This window comes from Piliocolobus tephrosceles, chromosome 3 (genome assembly GCF_002776525.5).
Source record: "Piliocolobus tephrosceles isolate RC106 chromosome 3, ASM277652v3, whole genome shotgun sequence".
NCBI classification, from domain to species: Eukaryota; Metazoa; Chordata; class Mammalia; order Primates; family Cercopithecidae; genus Piliocolobus; species Piliocolobus tephrosceles.
The window spans coordinates 21369852-21388037 of record NC_045436.1 but is presented as its reverse complement, the minus strand read 5'-3'; the positions used below and the strand labels follow the sequence as shown (position 1 = coordinate 21388037).

Genomic DNA, 18186 nt, shown 5'->3' with positions numbered 1-18186 from the left:
AAAAAAAAAAAAAAAAAAAAAAAAAAAAAAAAAAAAAAAAGGCAGTTTGGCAGTTTGGTATTGTGGAACTTGCACAAGATGGACCTGAGCTCAATCCACGTTGCTATTTAGTACCTTTGGTTTGAAAAACGTTACCTGGACTATTTGAATCTCAGTGTTCTCATAGGTGAAATGGGAATACTAATGCCTTTCTCACAATGCTGTTGTGAGGATTTAATGGCAAAATGCATACAAAAAGCCCAAAACATAGTAGCACATTAGGCTTCCGCCAAGTGCTAATATCCTGTCTTGTTTCGTTTTCTTTTGGATGATTTAGACTAAATATACACTAAGTGAAACATCCACATAGTAAAACATTAAATCATTTAACAGCACAATAAGTGTTTCCTGATAGACACAAGTTTCAGTTTTATTTTTTGAAGTTTATATAAATAAGAGAAAAACATGAAGTACCAAATAGAGGAAATGAAAGATTCAAATCAACAAAATTTCAAAAGTGGAGAGAAATAGTATTTCTCAGTAAAGTTGTAATAACCACACCTGTCGGATCTCAGTTTCCTGACCAGCGGAGGGCGCTCTGTTTCCTAAAAAGCGATGGTACATTCTCAAAGATAATGAGCATGAAGTAACACAAAAGACACGCCGAATGTCAGATCCTTCTGGCCAGACTTGTGTAAGCATAGATACAGTCTCGTGTGCCTGTCAAAGAAAAAAACTTGTAACGTGTCATGCTATTTAGAAAAATAGTTTTATTCGTAAGTGATCTTACTAGTGGGTACTACTTGGCTTAATACATGTGTGACAAAATAATCTGTACAACAAACCCCCATGACCCAAGTTTATCTCCATAAAAATCCTATACAGGTACCCCTGAACTTAAAGTCAAGTTAAAAAAAAAGAAATGATACAATTTTTCTGAGATGAAAGGAAACCTGTGTACATAGAATAAAAGAGCTCACTGTATAACGAGAGAAACAATGAAATTAGATCCTCATACCATATACAAAAAGCATCTCAAAATGGATTAAAGACTTAAATATAAGACTTGAAAGCCTAAAACTACTAGAAGAAAACATACGAGGAAAGCTCCACAACATTGATCTGGGCAATGATATTTTGGATACGGCCGGCCACAAAAGCAGAGGCAACAAAAGCAAAAATAGCCAAATGGGATGGCATCAAAGTAAACATCTTCTGCACAACAAATGACACAGAGGCAGTCCACAGATTTTGCAAACCATACATTTATTTATTTATTTATTCATTCATTCATTTATTTATTTATTTAGAGACGGGGTCTCACTCCATCACCCAGACTGGAGTGTAGTGGCCCGATCTCAGCTCACTGCAATCTCTGCCTCCCAGGCTCAAGCGATTCTCCTGTCTCAGCCTCCCAAGTAGCTAGGATTACAGGCACGTGCCACTACCGCCCAGCTAATGTTTGTATTTTTTAGTATAGATAGGGTTTCACCATGTCAGCCCGGCTGGTCTCAAACTCCTCACCTCAAATGATCCACCCACCTAGGCCTCCCAAAGTGCTGGGATTACAGGTATGAGCCACTGCATCTGGCCAAACCATACATTTAATGAGGAGTTAAGGTCTAAAGTATAGAAACAACTCAAACTCAATAGTAAGAAAACAAATAATCAAATTTAAAAATAGACAAAGGACCTGGTCAGACATTACTAAAAACACATAAACAAACAAAAAACCAAACGGCCAATAGGTACATGAAAGATACGCTCAGCGCTACTAATCATTCCAATTACTAGGCAAGTGCAAATTAAAACTACAATGAGATACCACCTCACATCTGTCAGAAGGGCTTTAATCAAAAAGATGAGAGATAACGAGTGTCAGAGAGGAAGCAGAGAAAAGAGAACTCTAATACATTGCTGGTAGGAATGTCAATCAGTATAGCCATTTTGGAAAACGGTATGAAACTTCCTTAAAAAACTAAAATTAGAACTACCATATGACCCAGTAATCCCATGTCTGCGTACGTATCCAAAGGAACTGAAATTAGTATGGTTGAAGCAAACTAAATATGGCTTGAGAAGGACTTCATATTTCATATTTGAATCCTTGTGGATGAATTGCAATGTAACTTAATAGGTAGACAAGATAGAGAACCCAGTTTACGAGTATGTTCCTGTAACAATCACTGTCTTGGCCGATCCAAGCAGCCATACTTCAACCACTCATACAGTGCTGAGCATTCAAATTGTGTTCAAATAAGGCAAATGCAGAGTTGTAACCAATCCAGCTGTTCGGTACCTCACTTCCAATTCCTGTATGTCACTTTATATTTTTTGTCTATAAGTTTGTTCTGACCACGAGGCACCCTGGAGTCTCTCTGAATCAGCTGTGATTCTGGGGGCTGCCTGATATGTGAATCGTTCATTGCTCAATTAAACTCCTTTAAATTTAATTCAGCTGAAGTTTTTCTTGTAACAGTATGTTGAAGGGATATCTGCATTCCCATGTTCAATGACACATTGTTCACAAAATCAAGACGTGGATTAACCTAAGTGTTTATCAACAGATGAACGGACAGTGAAAATGAAGTATATATACACAATGGAATACTATTGAACATTTAAAATGGGGAGAAATCCCGTCATTTTCAACAACATGAATGAAACAACATGAATTATGCTAGGTGATATAAGCCAAGACAAAGAGCCAAATACCAAATGATCTCACTTACATGTAGCATCTAACAAAGTTGAACTCATAGAAATAGGGAAGAGAAACTCTTCTCTTCAGGGGTTGAGGGGAGAAATGGAGACTTGCTGATCCAAGGGTACAAACTTTCAGATAAAAAAGAGGAATGGGATTTGAGATCTATTATACAGCAGGATGACTACAACCAATAATAATGTCATATATCTCAAAATAAGTGCATAAATTTCAAATGTCTTACAATGAAAAATGATAGGTAAGCAAGGTGATGGATATGTTAATTAGCTCCATGTAATCATGTCATATTGTACACATATATCAAAACAAAACATTGTACTTCATAAATATATAGTTACGATGTGTCAATCAAAAAAATTTTTTTTAATTTAAAATTTTTAAAAAGAATGGAGACTATCTGAAAGATAAGAACTACCTAAGGAGACAATTTTCTGAAAGCAGCTTTGGGAAAGAAAAGGAAGCTTTAAAAAAAGGAAGAAGTATTCTTCGGCAACTAAGTGGCGAAAGGGTAAAAGAAGACAAAGAAGAATTTGAGGGCTCCTGCAAGTCAGAAGAAAAGCAGATAATCTGAAGATTCAAAACGACTCACCTGCTACCAAAACAAATAAATGAACAAACTAACAAAAACCCCACTAACATGCCTGGACTCTGACAAGCTAGCAGAAAAAGATAACATTAAATTAAATTATATTAAATTAAATTAATTGGATTAAATTGAATTAAAGTATCTTGCAACAAACCTCAATATCATTAAAACGAAAGGAAAGTACACAGAGAGCTATTGCAAAAAATAATAGCAGGAAAAAAAATTCACGCAAATTGTGTGAAAAATCTCATCATTACCTCCGAAAGTAGTAATAAAAACAGCAACCATAAAGCAGAAGAAATCTCTAAGTCTACATTCTAAATATGGATATACACAAATAAGCATTCAATAATACAAAAAATGATCTTTTTTTTTTCTTTTCTTTTTTTTTGAGACAGAGTCTCACTCTGTTGCCAGGCTGCAGTGCATTGCCATGATCTGGGCCCACTGGAACCTCCACCTCCTGGGTTTGGCAATCTCAGCTCACTGCAACCTCCACTTCCCAGTTTCAAGCAATTCTCCTGCCTCAGCCTCCCGAGTAGCTGGGACTACAGGCGTGCACCACCACGCCCAGCTAATTCTTGTATTTTTAGTAGAGATGGGGTTTCACCATGTTGGCGAGAATGGTCTTGATCTCTTGACCTTGTGATCCACCTGCCTCGGCCTCCCAAAGTGCTGGGATTACAGGCGTGAGCCACTGCACCCAGCCAAAAAATGATCTTTATTCAGCAACTGATAAACAAAAACAGAGTTGGAAAGAAAGAAAGAGACAATAAATAATTAATTCAGCAAAATAATCTTAGCAAAATGCAAAGCTTTCCAGAAATAAAGAATAAGTTACAAGATGCCCAAAGGAGAATAATCTCAATAAAATTTAATAAAGAAAGGTAGGAAAACAACCAAATGACATAAAATAAAAACCAAAAAAGGTCAGAAAAATAATAGTGGAAATGAAAGACAGAAAAATATTTTTATCATTGCACATCTTATCAACAACAAAACTGGGCCAGGCACGGTGGCTATAATCCCAGCACTTTGGGAGGCTGGAGCCAGGAGTCCGAGACCAGCCTGGGCAACATGACAAAAACTCACTTCTAACAAAAATTAGCCAGGTGTGGTGGTGCAGGCCTGTAGTTCCAGCTACTCGGGAGGCTGAGGTGGAAGAATCGCTTGCATCAGGGAGGCAGGGAGGTTGCTAAGATCATGTCACTGCACTCTAGCTTGGGCAACAGAGCAAGACTCTGTCTCAATGAAAAATAATAAACAATAACATGATTAGTAATAACAATAATTTAATAATAATAAAATATTTTAAAAATAATAATCCAAGAAAACCCACTATACACAATAAATGAGTGCTAGAGTATACTGAGAAAAACTAAAACCTCAGAAACCACATAGTGAAAGGTAAAATAAGGAAACAGAGAATTGGGATTATTCTTTTTATAAAAATGGTACAGCCCAAAGGTAATTACCATAACGAAACATGTAAAACAGACCAAAGTTTAAAATTGTTTAAATGAAATAACAAAGAATACATATCTCATAATTAAAGAAACTTAAAAAACACTCTGGAATACAAATGCCTATAACATATTATAGAATCAAGACCAAACGTATCAGTCATATCAGTAAATGTGAGACTTACCTATAAAAGAAAAAAATAATTTCAACTTGGACCGCATTCCATATACGAGACACACAACTAAAACAAAGTGATTCAGAAAGACTAAAAATAAAGGAATGGACATAATTCTACCAGGTAAATGGAAACAAAAAGAGAGCAGAGGTTAGTATCTTTATATTGGGCTAAGTAGAATTCAAACTCAAAAGCATTACATGTGAAAAAGAAAAGCAGCCTTTTACTCTAAAAGCCATAATCTATAATGAAAAGATATCCCTTATGAAAAATTATCCAACATATAGCATGGCAACTAACTTTGTGAAACAAAAATGACAAAAGATAAACTCTATAGAGAAACTCAGCTATAATAACAAATTTTAATATACAAGAGAGACAGTTGGACAAAAAAAAAAAAAAATAAGTTAAGGGATAAACGACTTAAACCACCATAATGAACAGAGTAAATCTTATGAATCAAACTACATTGTGGTGATAGGGAATCTTCATTTGTCTTAAATGTCCCCAGCACATCCATAAAAATTAATTATATGTTAACATCTTCATAATACAATAAAGGTAGTGGGAAAATAAAGAAATTTTTAAAATTATGAATGTAGCCGGGTGCGGTGGCTCATCCCGTAATCCCAGCACTTTGGGAGGCCAAGGCGGGCACATCACGAGGTCAAGAGATAAAGACCATCTTGGCCAACTTGGTGAAATCCCGTCTCTACTAAAAATACAAAAATTAGCTGGGCGTGGTGACACAAGCCTGTAGTCCCAGCTACTTGGGAGGCTGAGGCAGGAGAATCAGTTGAATCTAGGAGGCGGAGGCTGCAGTGAACCGAGATTGTGCCACTGCACTCTGGCCTGGTGACAGGGCGAGACTGTCTCAAAAAAGAAAGAAAGAAAAAAAAAATCACAAACGTGCTTTAATCTGGAACTTAAAAACATTTCTATTCAGTCAAACTTGGGTAAAAGGAAATACAAACTGAAATTACAGATTTTTTTTTAATGACAAAAACAATTTACAGCATAATTTATGGGATATATTTAAAGCAGTGATTCAGAGGAAAGTTTATTTCACTAAATATGTTTAACAATAAAAGTAAATGAATTTTTAAAATGATTAAGTTCCCAGCCCTCCAAAAAATCTAAAAAGAAACAACATAAAAACCAAAAAAGTAAAAGATGAAAGAAAGCACATAATAAACTAAAAAATCAATAGCTCTCATTAATAAATCAAAATTCTTGGTTTTAAATAACTTAAAAACAGACAAACCACTAGCTAACTTGATCATTAAAAAAAACAAAAGAACTCACAAATACACAAAATAAAAATTAAAAGAGAAAGTAATTATTGAAACAGAAGATAAATTAAATCACAAAAGCCTACTTCACAAAGTTCAATGCAAATAGACTTGAAAACTTAAGTGAAATCGATAATTTTCACAGAAGAATAAATTACTAAATGTGACCCCACTAGAGTTAACAAGCCCAAAGAAGTCAATTGCCATGGAAGAAATACAGGAAATTAATAAACTACGTCACAAAAAAGCACCAGGACCATATAGCTTCACAGACGATTTCTATCAAATCTTCAAAACAATATTGAAAAAGAAGATAAGACATTCTAATCTTTTTTATGAAGATCATATCACACTGACATCTAACCAGATAAGGGCAATTCAAAGAAACAAAATTACAGAAATATCATTCATGCATACTGATGTAAAAATTCTAAACAAAATATTAGTAAACAGCATCCAACACCATATTAAGAAGCAATACACCATGACTAAGTTGGATTTATTCCAGTAATACAGAGAGGCTTCAATATTGGGAAAATCATTAATACCCTATACAATACTAATAAAACTGAGGAGGAAAAAATCATATAATTATATCCATACTTTTAATAAACACTCATGCATTTATGATAAAAACACTCAAGAAAATAGAAGCTATGGCTGGGCGCAGCGGCTCACGCCTGTAATCCCAACACTTTGGGAGGCCGAGGTAGGCAGATCATGAGGTCATTAGTTCAAGACCAGCCTGGCCAACAAGGTGAAACCCCATCTCTACTGAAAATACAAAAATTGGCCAGGCATGGTGGCAGGCACCTGTAGTCCCAGCTATGTGAGAGGCTGAGGCAGGAGAATTGCTTGAACCAGGGAGGTGGATGTTGCAATGAGCTGAGATCACACCACTGCGCTCTAGCCTGGGGAACAAAGCGAGACTCCGTCTCAAAAAAAAAAATATATATATATATATATATATATGTGTGTGTGTGTGTGTATATATATGTATGTATATATATATGCATATATATGTATATATATGTATATATGTATGTATATATATATATGTATATATATATAAGCTACAATCTATGTGTTTAACACCAGAGTGTGTGTGTGTGTGTGTGTGTGTGTGTGTGTGTGGTGGTGGTAATGTTTGCTATATCTTTCACATACCTTTCAAAATGAACATAATTAAAAACAACCAGGAAATAGGTGTGAGGGACCCAAGATGAAATACAAACACTAACCAATGAATGTAACTGTATTAAATAAGAAAGGATAACATAACCACACCAGAGGAGGTGGATGAGAAAGTCACTAACCTGAATAACTTTGGAAACAGTATATTAACATATTCTATGGCTACAGTTGAAAGAGAACTGCACATAAATCGTATAATATCATTGACTTTTTCTCACAGGGTATGGTTAGCAGTTACAAAATCACTATACAGAGGAAAATAATAGACATGGGGGCTCCAAAAAGGGGTGGGTCAGAGGGGAGTGACGGTTGAAGAGTTAACTGCTGAGTACAACACTGGGTGATGGGTACACTAGAAAACCACATTTCAACATTATGCAAGATATTCATGTAACAAACCTGCACACGTATTCCCTGAATCTATAAAAATCAAAATCAATAAAATAAAATAACTTCATGTGTGTATTAGAACTGAACAAAAAAGTGAATATATTGTAGATAACAAAAGCTGGATTTCTCCTGATTGAAAAGAGAAATTAAAAATAAAGAAAGAGGAGGGGTAAAATAAACCATTATGGATTTGAATCCTAGTTCCATTTGCTGAAAAGCCCTAGTAGCAATGACACCCCAGTAGCAATTCACCAACAAAGTTTTCAGATCTGAACTTCTAAATGCCTTCTTCCTTGGCAAAGTAGTTAATTTCAGGGGTGGGGCAGGGAAAATACAAGATGAGACCAGACCATCTTGTGATTTCAGAAAGTTAGAAAGTACAGAAAGATGAAAGCTTGTAAAAGAACACAGGCGCCAACCTAAAGGTGCTTCTAATGTTCAAACCTAAAACATGTTGAGCTCCAAAACAATTATAATGTTGGATTCTAACCTGTAATGTAAAATAAATATATTTATCCATACTGACATAAACAAATAAATGGCAGCATTAGGACAGCTGTCCCTTACAGTGAATTCCAAGGAAAGAGTGAAATAAAAAATCACTATTCAGCAAAATCATCAATAATCATTGTTGCAGACAAGATCTGCTGTGGACATTAAAGTGAATCAACTAAAGTTTGAGAAGAAACAGGGTCTGCAGAGTCACAAAGCATGTCCTTATTAACTACAAAGGGAAGATAGTAACCTCACAGTAGAGAACACTGTCAGGCACCAACTTAACCAATGCTCAGACATATTCTTAGGATGCACTGAAGACCCAAGATTAATTCAGTGACATTCTGACCAAAGATGTATAACCTCATTCCAATCAGGAGAAAACATCAAAGAAGTCCAAACTGAAGGACATTCAGAAAATAACTGATTGGTATTCTTCAAAACCTTCAAGGTCATGAAAGACAAGAAAATACTGAGAAACTATTACAGACTGGAGGACACTCAAAAGTGTGACTGACAACTGAATAGATGTGGTATCCTGGACTGATTCTGAAATAGCAAAAGGATGTCAGTGGAAAAGTCAGTGGAATTGGAATAAGGTCTAAAATTTAGTTAACAGGATCAACACAATGTTAATTTCCTGGTTTTCATAAATGTCCCATGGTTATTTAAGATGTTAACATTAGGAGAAGCTGGATGAGAAGTATATGAGAACTCTGTACGATTTTTGCAAACTTTCTATAACTAAAAACTTAGTTCAAATACAAGGCTTTTTAAAACGTTTTGTTACCTCTTCCATAATACTATTCCATTTTAAACTTCCAAAAAGAGGTGCTAATGCTGAAAGCTTAAATCTTTTCAACTGGTTAAGCAGGGTTATGTAAGCATCTTTAATGTTCTGTTTATTCTGTAAAATAAAGAAAAATCAGAAAAATTGTCATAAATAAAATAAGTAGTTATTTTCCAACTATAGAAAATTACATATTTTAGATATAATTATGTTATAATATATTTCTAAGAAATAAATATGCCAATGTAATTGTAAGTTTAAACCCCATTGAACATCACTATTGTGTCTTTGAAAGTTAATTTTTGCCTAGGAATATAGTATATTTTGTTTTTTAACAGTTTTATAAAAGTATAATTAACATAACATAAAATTCATTCATTTTGTTACAATTCAACAGCTGTTAGTAAATTTTTCAACTTTGGAACCAATATCACAATCTAATTTTAGAACACTTGCAGCACCCTCCAAAACACCCCCATTTAATGCCATATATTTTAACAAATTTCAAACATACACATGAATAAAAGACAGTATAACCCCCTTTCAGGTACCTATCACCCAGCAGCAGCCATTTTCAATATACATGGTATATTTAATCATATTTCAAATAATCCTCAAATTGACTAATAACATAACTTCTTTAAGGTGAATAGTCAACAAATTAGAAATAGATTACTTTAACAAACATTAAATCCTTCATTAAAAAAATTATTCGGCCGGGCGCAGTGGCTCATGCCTGTAATCCCAGCACTTTGGGAGGCCAAGGCGGGCGGATCACGAGGTCAGGAGACTGAGACCACCCTGGCTAACACGGTGAAACCCCGTCTCTACTAAAAATGTGAAATATTAGCCGGGCGTGGTGGCGGGGGCCTGTAGTCCCAGCTACTCAGGAGGCTGAGGCAGGAGAATGGCGTGAACCCGGGAGGCGGAGCTTGCAGTGAGCTGAGATCGCACCACTGCACTCCAGCCTGAGTGACAGAGCGAGACTCTGTCTCAGAAAAAAAATATATATATTCTTAAGGAAAGATTAGACAGGATATGTGCAGGTACTCTTAAAACTCAGATTTAGAAATTGCTCTAACAGAGTAAAATGAGATAATTAATAACAGTACTTCCTCCCAGTATAAAAATGAATCCCAGGGCTATTCCTGCTCAGAGTAGGCAACCAGAGTTGAAAATAGTTTAATAATAGTCATGAGCCACATAACAACGTTTCCTTCAGACACAGACCACTTATATGTTGGTGATCCCATAAGATTATAATGGAGCTAAAATGTTTCTACTGCCTAGTGACGTCATAGCCATCATAATGCCACAGCGCAATGCACTACTCAAGTGTTCACGAGGCTGGTGTAAACACACTTAGTGTGCTGCCAGGCATATAAAAGTACAGCATAGGCTGGGTGTGGTGGTTCACGTCTGTAATCCTAGTACTTTGGGAGGCCAAGGCAGGCGGATCACGAGGTCAGGAATTCAAGACCAGCCTGGCCAACATAGTGAAACCCCATCTCTACTAAAAATACAAAAATTGGCCCCGCATGGTGGTGCGTGCCTGTAGTCTCAGCCACTTGGGAGGCTGAGGCAGGAGAATTGCATGAACTCAGGAGGCAGAGGTTGTGGTGAGCCGAGATCGTGCCACAGCACTCCAGCCTCCACGACAGAGCAAGGCTCTGTCTCCAAAAAAATATAACAAAAAAAGTACAGCACATACAATTATGTACAGTATATAATACTTGATACCAAAAATGACTGCTACTGATTCATGATTTACTGTACTAATTTTTTATTATTATTTTAGAGTATACTGTTTTCACCTATATTTCAAAAACAGCTGCCAAACAGCCTCAGGAGGCCCTTAAGGAGGTATTCCAAAAGAAGGCATCGTCATTATAGAAGATGACAGCTCCATATGTGTTATTGTCCCTGAAGACTTTCCAGTGGGACAAGATCTAGAGGTAGAAGACAGTTGATGTTGATGATCTTGACCCTGTGTAGGCCTAGGCTAATGTGTGTGTTTGCATCTTTTTTTCTTTTAGGAAAAAAGCTTAAAAAGTAAAAAGTATATATTTTAATAGGAAAAAAGCTGATAGAATAGTGATATAAAGAAAGAAAGTCCAGGCACAGTGGTTCACACTTGTAATCTCAGCATTTTGGGAGGCTGACGTAGACGGATTGGTTGAGCCCCAGAGCTTGAGACCAGCCTGGGCAACATGGCAAAACCTTGTGTCTACAAAAAATACAAAAATTAGCTAGGCATGGTGGTGTGCACCTGTAATCCCAGCTACTCAACAGGCTGAGGCAGCAGGATCATTTGAGCCGGAGACATGAAAGCTGCAGTGAGCTGTGATCACATCACTGCACTGCAGCCTGAGTGACAGAGTAGACTCTGTCTCAAGAAAAATAAAGAAGGAAAATATTTCTGTACAGTTGTATAATGTGTTCGTACAGCTGTCAAAAAATTTTTTAAAATTAAAATTCACAATATAAAAAATCACAGTAAGCTAATGTTAATGTATTACATTAAAAAGTATTTTTAAAATAAATTTAATGTAGCCAAAGTGAATACTGTATATATTAATAAAATCTACAGTGGTGTACAGTAATGTCCTAAGCCTACACATTCACTCACCACTCACTCACTGACTCACCCAGGGCAACTTCTCATCCTGCAAGCTCCATTCATGGTAAGTACCCTATACAAGTGTATAATTTTTAATCTTTTATATCATTTTTGAATGTACCTTTTCTATGTTTAGATATGCTTAGATACACAAATAATTATCATTGTGTTACAATTACCTAGAGTATTCAATACAGTAACATGCTGTACAAGTTTAGCCTAGGAAGAGTAGGCTATATCAGATAACCTAAGGTGTCATAGGCTATACCATCGAGGTTTATGTCTGTACACTAATGATGTTTACACAACAGTGAAATCATCTAATGGTGCATTTCTTGGAATGTATCCATGTGATGCATGACTGTACTAACTAAAGCAATACAAACTATCTTATTTTATGGCAACCATGTGAATGTTTCCAAATACATGAGGAGCATGACACAATTCTCAAACAGTGACAAATGTTAACTGTCTGAAAAATGATTTTGATGAATTAAAGAATGTCTTTCGTATTCACAATTCACCATCAGTAGTGAAAAATAAGCAGAAACTGGATGTATTTATAACCTTATAAATAAATTTGGTAATTTATAAATAACTGTATTATTTAATGTACTAATTTTATTAATGTACTATATGTTACTGGATTATTTTTATAATTTATTATGTAAATAAATTTATTATAATTATTTCTATTATATATTATAGCTATTTTTTATATATAAATATAGTAATTTATAAATACATCTGTATGCATATTTACTCCCAAAATTTCAATATAGTAATTGTCAAATATACTAATGTATCAAAATAATAACATCATGGAATTTGAACTCTAAGAACTTTGAAAATTCTCCTATTGAGTACTCAATAATAAGAAATAAGCTTATTTCAGTTATTTTCCTTCTTTATTGACCATCTCCATTGTTTTCTTATTAAAGGCTACCATATTAATAGCATTTTGTCAATATATCTCAGCAACAGGAGCATAATTTTGGCCTAATTCCATGCATTTCTGACCTTCATTACCTTGAGGTCAATATATTATGCGGTGGTTAAGGACATAGGGGCTTGAGTCAGATTGTGTCTTTTCAAATCCATGTTCTACTATTCATTTGGTGTGTTTGGTGAGCAGATTACTTATTCTAGTATCTATTTCATCATCTGTAAAACACAGACAATACTAACACCTACCTTATAAGATTGGTTTTAAGGTTAAATAAAAATTATTCATGAGAAATACCAAGCACAATTTTATAACAATAAGTGTTTGATAAATGACTGTATTTGCATTATTATTATTTACTTAATATTATTAATTGTTATACCTACCTGTTAAACCTCTGATAATTTTCTAGAGGAGGAGGAGAAAAAACCGAGTCAAGTAACTTAGAACATTTTGAAAATTTCTAGAAGAAACTGTCTTTTGGATATGAATTACCTTCTGGAAAAAAGTCTGGTGTCTGTACATGCTTGGAAGAAGGTATGCATAAAGGCGAAGAACATCAGATTCTTGCCCTGAGGAAAGTACAACATTGACCTTCCTTGCCCAAGAATGAATGATTAAAAAGTTGAAAAGGTGTGCTTGTAGATCGTTCAGGCCTTCATCTGCAACTATCAGGAAATATGGGTAACTCTCCTCCAAGAAACTTCCCCACTCTTCTGATAAGCACCCCGAAAATGTTGTTCGAACATCAATGGTGGTATTCTTCTGAAGATGAAGAATTAAAGCAGTTCTCAAAGAAAGAAGCTCAGGGAAGCTGAAATAGGCATACTCAGCATCCTGTGGAGGAGGAGGTGAAGTACATTTTATTTCAAAATTATCATTTAATCATTTAGTTGGTCAACACATCATTAAAGGCATTGAAGGAATAAAATCCAACAGTTTTGTTCTCTCTGATGGTCGGGGAATAGACCCTTAAACTCTGACTACCATCTTACAGATATTTACCGAAAAAAATCGCAGTTTGGATTTAAATGCATGTGTCTCCTTTAAGCAGGCACTTAATACTCGGAGCTTATCACGCTTACCCTTCCCGCTTTCTAATTCTTTTCCTCTCCAATTTCATTTCAGAAAGAAAAACAACAGAAAGCAAGTGGCAGGTATGAATCATCTGTATCAGGAAGCTGAGGTGAACCACTGTGTTCTAGAGGATTGCTCCAGGTTACTGCAACCCTCCTTAAGCAATAGAGATTGTCTCAGCATAACAAAATTAGGGCAGCCAACTAGATTGTAAACATTAGATTGGAAAACTAGCTCTTTATTCAAAACATGGCTGGCGAGCATTCAGCCATGTTCAGAAATGTAACAATAATTGAGACTGCAAAATGACTGAAAAGACGCACACCAAAGCTCTTTACCTTTAGATATAGGATTAGGAAGGGTGGTTATACATATCTTTATTTGAAATTGTTAAAAACTATATTAATTATATTCATAATAAAAGAGCAAACCAAAAATAGTCTTATTTTGGAAATACCTAGAACAAACCATAATAAAACATTGATTATTATTGTTAGAGACTGGGTCTCACTCTGTCACCCAGGCTGGAGTACAGTGGTGTGATCATGGCTCACTGCAGTGTCGAACTTCCGGGCTCAAGTAATCCTCCCACCTCAGCCTCCCAAAGTGCTGGGATTACAGGCATGCACCACTGTGCCTAGCCAACAACGCATTGCTAATGACTGTCCCCAGACTCAGATATACTTTCCTCTGGGCTCATATAAATTGCCTGCTGAGTTTTGAAAACAGAAGTTGTTCTCAGAGCAGGAGAACTAGAATCCAGAGTTTAACTGGGCCGCTATTGAGGAGCTTTCTTATCCTCTCTCATGATCCCGTGTGTCCTTACAATAAAGTTCTCTTCATTCAAATAAAATGTAATCTCAAGTGTGGTGATTTCTGAATACTGAGATCGTGGGTAATGTTTTCTCTTCTTTTCTTTCAATTTTCTGAACTTCTATAGATACAATTTACTTTGTAATAAGAAAAAATATATAAAATAATTTAGGAAATTTTAGTTTTAGTTCTCATATTATAAAAAAGAATTCAACTGTCATGTTACCTCGAAGAAAACTATGGTGAATTGTCCTCCTTTGCTAATAAGATCCACAAGATAGCGTTCAACCAGATAGAAGAAATGGAGGTTCTGCCCAGGCTTAAATGATATCTCACAGATACATGTGATAAGTAATGAATCCCCATCAATCAAAAAAAAATCAGATTCAACAAAATCATTGAATAAACTGGAATATCTAAAATGAAGAACAGTTAAAACAAAAATCACAGACACATTAAATCATGTTCCAAAAAGGCAGCGTTCTTATTAGGTCATTATCATTATCATCAATAGCTAAATTTGCTGAGTTGTCTCATGGCAGTGTCTACACTAAGGCTTTTCAAATATATCTACATTCACAACTATCCTTCACAGGAAGAAGGCAGGGTTATCCACATCTTAGGCTCAGAGAGAGCAAACTATCCAAAGCCATATGGCACAGCCTGGTTGGACCATGAATCTAGTACTTGTACCCTGCATATAAACCTAAATTATATATATTTTCTGCTTAATCAAACTCAGCCCCTTACAAGTGGATTCACTGATGGCTATTGACAAATGAAGCAAGAGGAAACTGTTTCCATTCACTATCATACAGCTCTGAAAGTGCTGTGTTGAACAATCATATACACATATATATAGTAGTGTACATAGTTCTATATACTGTTATATATAATACTCCATACTATATATAGATATATATCTCTATATAATACATAGATACACACTGATATAAATACTGATATATATATATATACACTGATACATGTATACTACATATTCAATAAATACATTAGAAAAATTTGTGAAAATTTGTTACTATTTGAAAAAACTCTCAGACAAACCGTGTAGCCTACAAATATGAAAAAAAAACGTAAGTTGGCTATGTCATGAATGCATAAAGTATATGTAGTCTATTTTAGCATTTACTGACACAAAATATACACAGATCTATTGTAAAAGTTAAAAATTATCTAAATTTATGCACACACTTATAGACTATACATGGCACCTGTCAGAGCTGAGAGAAATGTAATAAACGTTAAGCTGCACTATTAAATCATAACTGCATAAAATTAACTCTAGTATATACTGTACTACTGTAATAACTTTGTAGCCACTTCTTGTTGTATTGTGGTGAGTTAGCAGTTCTTCTTCAGTAAACTTCTCTCCAAACACAGTAAAAAGTGGTCTCTCAAGGTTCTTGTGCATTTTTCATCATGTTTGTTGCAATATCATAAACCCTAAATAAAACCATGGGACCCATATGAAGTGCCACTAGTGATGCCAGAAGTGTTCCCAAAAAGCAGAGCAAGTTATGACATTACAAGAAAAAGCTGAATTGCCTGATGTGTGTCATAGACTGATGCTTGCAGTTATAGTTGCCCACCACTTCCAGATAAATAAACCTAATGTAAGGACCATTGTAAAAAAATTTTTTAAAGAAATTAGTGAAGGCATTGTTGCAGCAGTCATAAAAATCTTGCATTTTTTTGTGAAAGACCTTTTTATCTCACATCAAAAATAGAGCTTTTATGTGGGTGTGGGATTGTCTAAAAAAGCGTATTTATAGACTCTAATATGATTCAAGAAAAAGCAAAGTAACTACAGGACAAAGCAAAAGGAAGACGAAATATCTAAAGCTGGAAAATCTAATGCCAGCACAGTATGGTTTGATAATTTTAGAAAGAAGTATGGCTTGAAAAATGTCAAGATAACAAGAGAATCACCTTTAACCAACTAAGAGACAGAAGGAAATCACTGAGGGGAAAGGATATTTGCTTGAATAGGTTTTTTTAATGCAAATGAAAATATTCTGGAAAAAAAAAAAAAACAAAGTCACAAAGAATATTTATTAGTACAAAAGAAAAGTGAGCACCAGGATTGAGGGCAGGAAGGAATAAGCTAACTCTACTGTATTGTGCAAAGGCAGGTGGTTTTATCTTCAGGTCTGTCTTTATCTATAAAGCTGCCAACTCCTGAGACTCGAAGGGAAAAGATAAACACCAGCTGCCAGTCTTTCAGTTGTACAACAAAAAGTCCTGGACAATGAGGACACATTTTCCAAATTAGCTAAATTGATACTTTGTCCCTGATATCAGGAAGTACCTTGCCAGCGAGGGACTGCTATTCAAAGTTCTTTTGATATTGGACAATGTCCTTGGCCACCCAGAACTCCATGAGTTCAACACCAAAGATGTTGAAGTGGTCTACTCGCCCCCAAACAAAATGTCTTTAATTCAGCCTTCAGATTAGAGTGTCATAAGAACCTTCAAGGCTCATTACACACAGTAATCTATGGAAAGAATTGTCAATGCTATGAAAGAGAAGCCTGACAGACAGAATGTTGTGAAAGTCTGGGGGGATGGCACCATTGAAGATGTCACTATTGTTACGATCCACTCCCACTTAATAAATACATTTTTGCTTCCTTATGATTTTCTTAACTTTCTATACTAAGACCAGAGAAATAAGAGGGCAGGCAGAGCCTTTGAAGGCAGGTTTTAGAATTTTCCCTTCATCCTAGAATCAAATATTAGCCATTGATGAATTTTAAGCAGGTGGCATTTTGATGGGCTTTGCATTTTGAAAAGACTAGTCCAGCTACAAGATAGACAATAGATAGGGTGGGTGCAAGCTTCTTGGTAGAGCAGAGAGAAAGCTATTACCGTTAAGTTTTGGAGGAGTAAAAAGTCAAACACAATCCTTTTGCAGTTCATAAATGTGATGATTGGGTTTTCACGTGTATGTGTTGGATGTGCCCTACTCAACCTTTGTTACAAAGTTATCTCATTATCTGTCTGGCATGAATTTAGAAAAAAAATATATAAAAATAAATTAATTAACAATAATTTTTCAGAAGTTAAACATGGATTCTCAACTGCTATAGTTGTTCAGTGCCCTTAACCCCTACATTGTTCAATGGTCAACTATCTATACATCAGTATAAGGCCAAATAAGACATACAGGGAACATGATATATGATTTCCCATCTTTATTACTGTAGTAATACTCACTCAGCTTTTGGCATTTCATTCAAAATTAACTGGGACATTTGCTGTGAAAATGTTGTAAGAATATTTCTTTCTAAATTAAAAAAAAAAAAGAGAAACAGAATGGGTTATTTTTCAATTGGTCCTTTTTACAGGCGCTATCATTTAGTTATTGTTCAAGAAAGTAAAACAGAAATGTGGTTGTTTTAATTCCATTAGATCTATGTAGTTTACAGAGTAACATTGTTTTATAATCTATAAATATTTTAAGTGGAAAATTACCCATTCTTGCTGCTGCCTGTGCCTCCAACCTGAACTGGCAAGTATTAAAGTTAGCAAATATCTTTTACTTTGGTATCTCTAAGTGGCAGTTCTTAATGAAAATGGCAGTCCTGCAAAAAAGAAAAGATAATGAGTCTTTATTCAA

General features: G+C 35.2%; 1 protein-coding gene and 1 non-coding gene across 10 annotated transcripts in view; one reads left to right on the top strand and one right to left on the bottom strand.

The window, feature by feature from the left end:
- The window catches only part of DDX60 (DExD/H-box helicase 60), a 145119-nt gene that overhangs the window by 119525 nt on the left and 7408 nt on the right, over positions 1-18186 (bottom strand). For 7 of the 9 annotated variants that reach the window (XM_023228678.2, XM_023228685.2, XM_023228650.2 and 4 more), the window contains 6 exons: positions 18042-18151; positions 17784-17853; positions 14773-14962; positions 13152-13493; positions 9091-9207; positions 541-699 (listed from right to left, as the gene is read on the bottom strand). In XM_023228678.2, coding sequence (XP_023084446.2) covers positions 541-699; positions 9091-9207; positions 13152-13493; positions 14773-14962; positions 17784-17853; positions 18042-18045 — 882 coding nt within the window. In that variant the 5' untranslated portion in view covers positions 18046-18151. The remainder of the gene's footprint in view (positions 1-540; positions 700-9090; positions 9208-13151; positions 13494-14772; positions 14963-17783; positions 17854-18041; positions 18152-18186) is intronic. The other 2 variants (XM_031935302.1, XM_026446696.1) reach the window with 2 other exon arrangements.
- On the top strand, positions 17470-17573 carry LOC111554276. The gene has a single exon (XR_002735198.1). It is a non-coding gene; the product is annotated as a small nucleolar RNA U13 (small nucleolar RNA).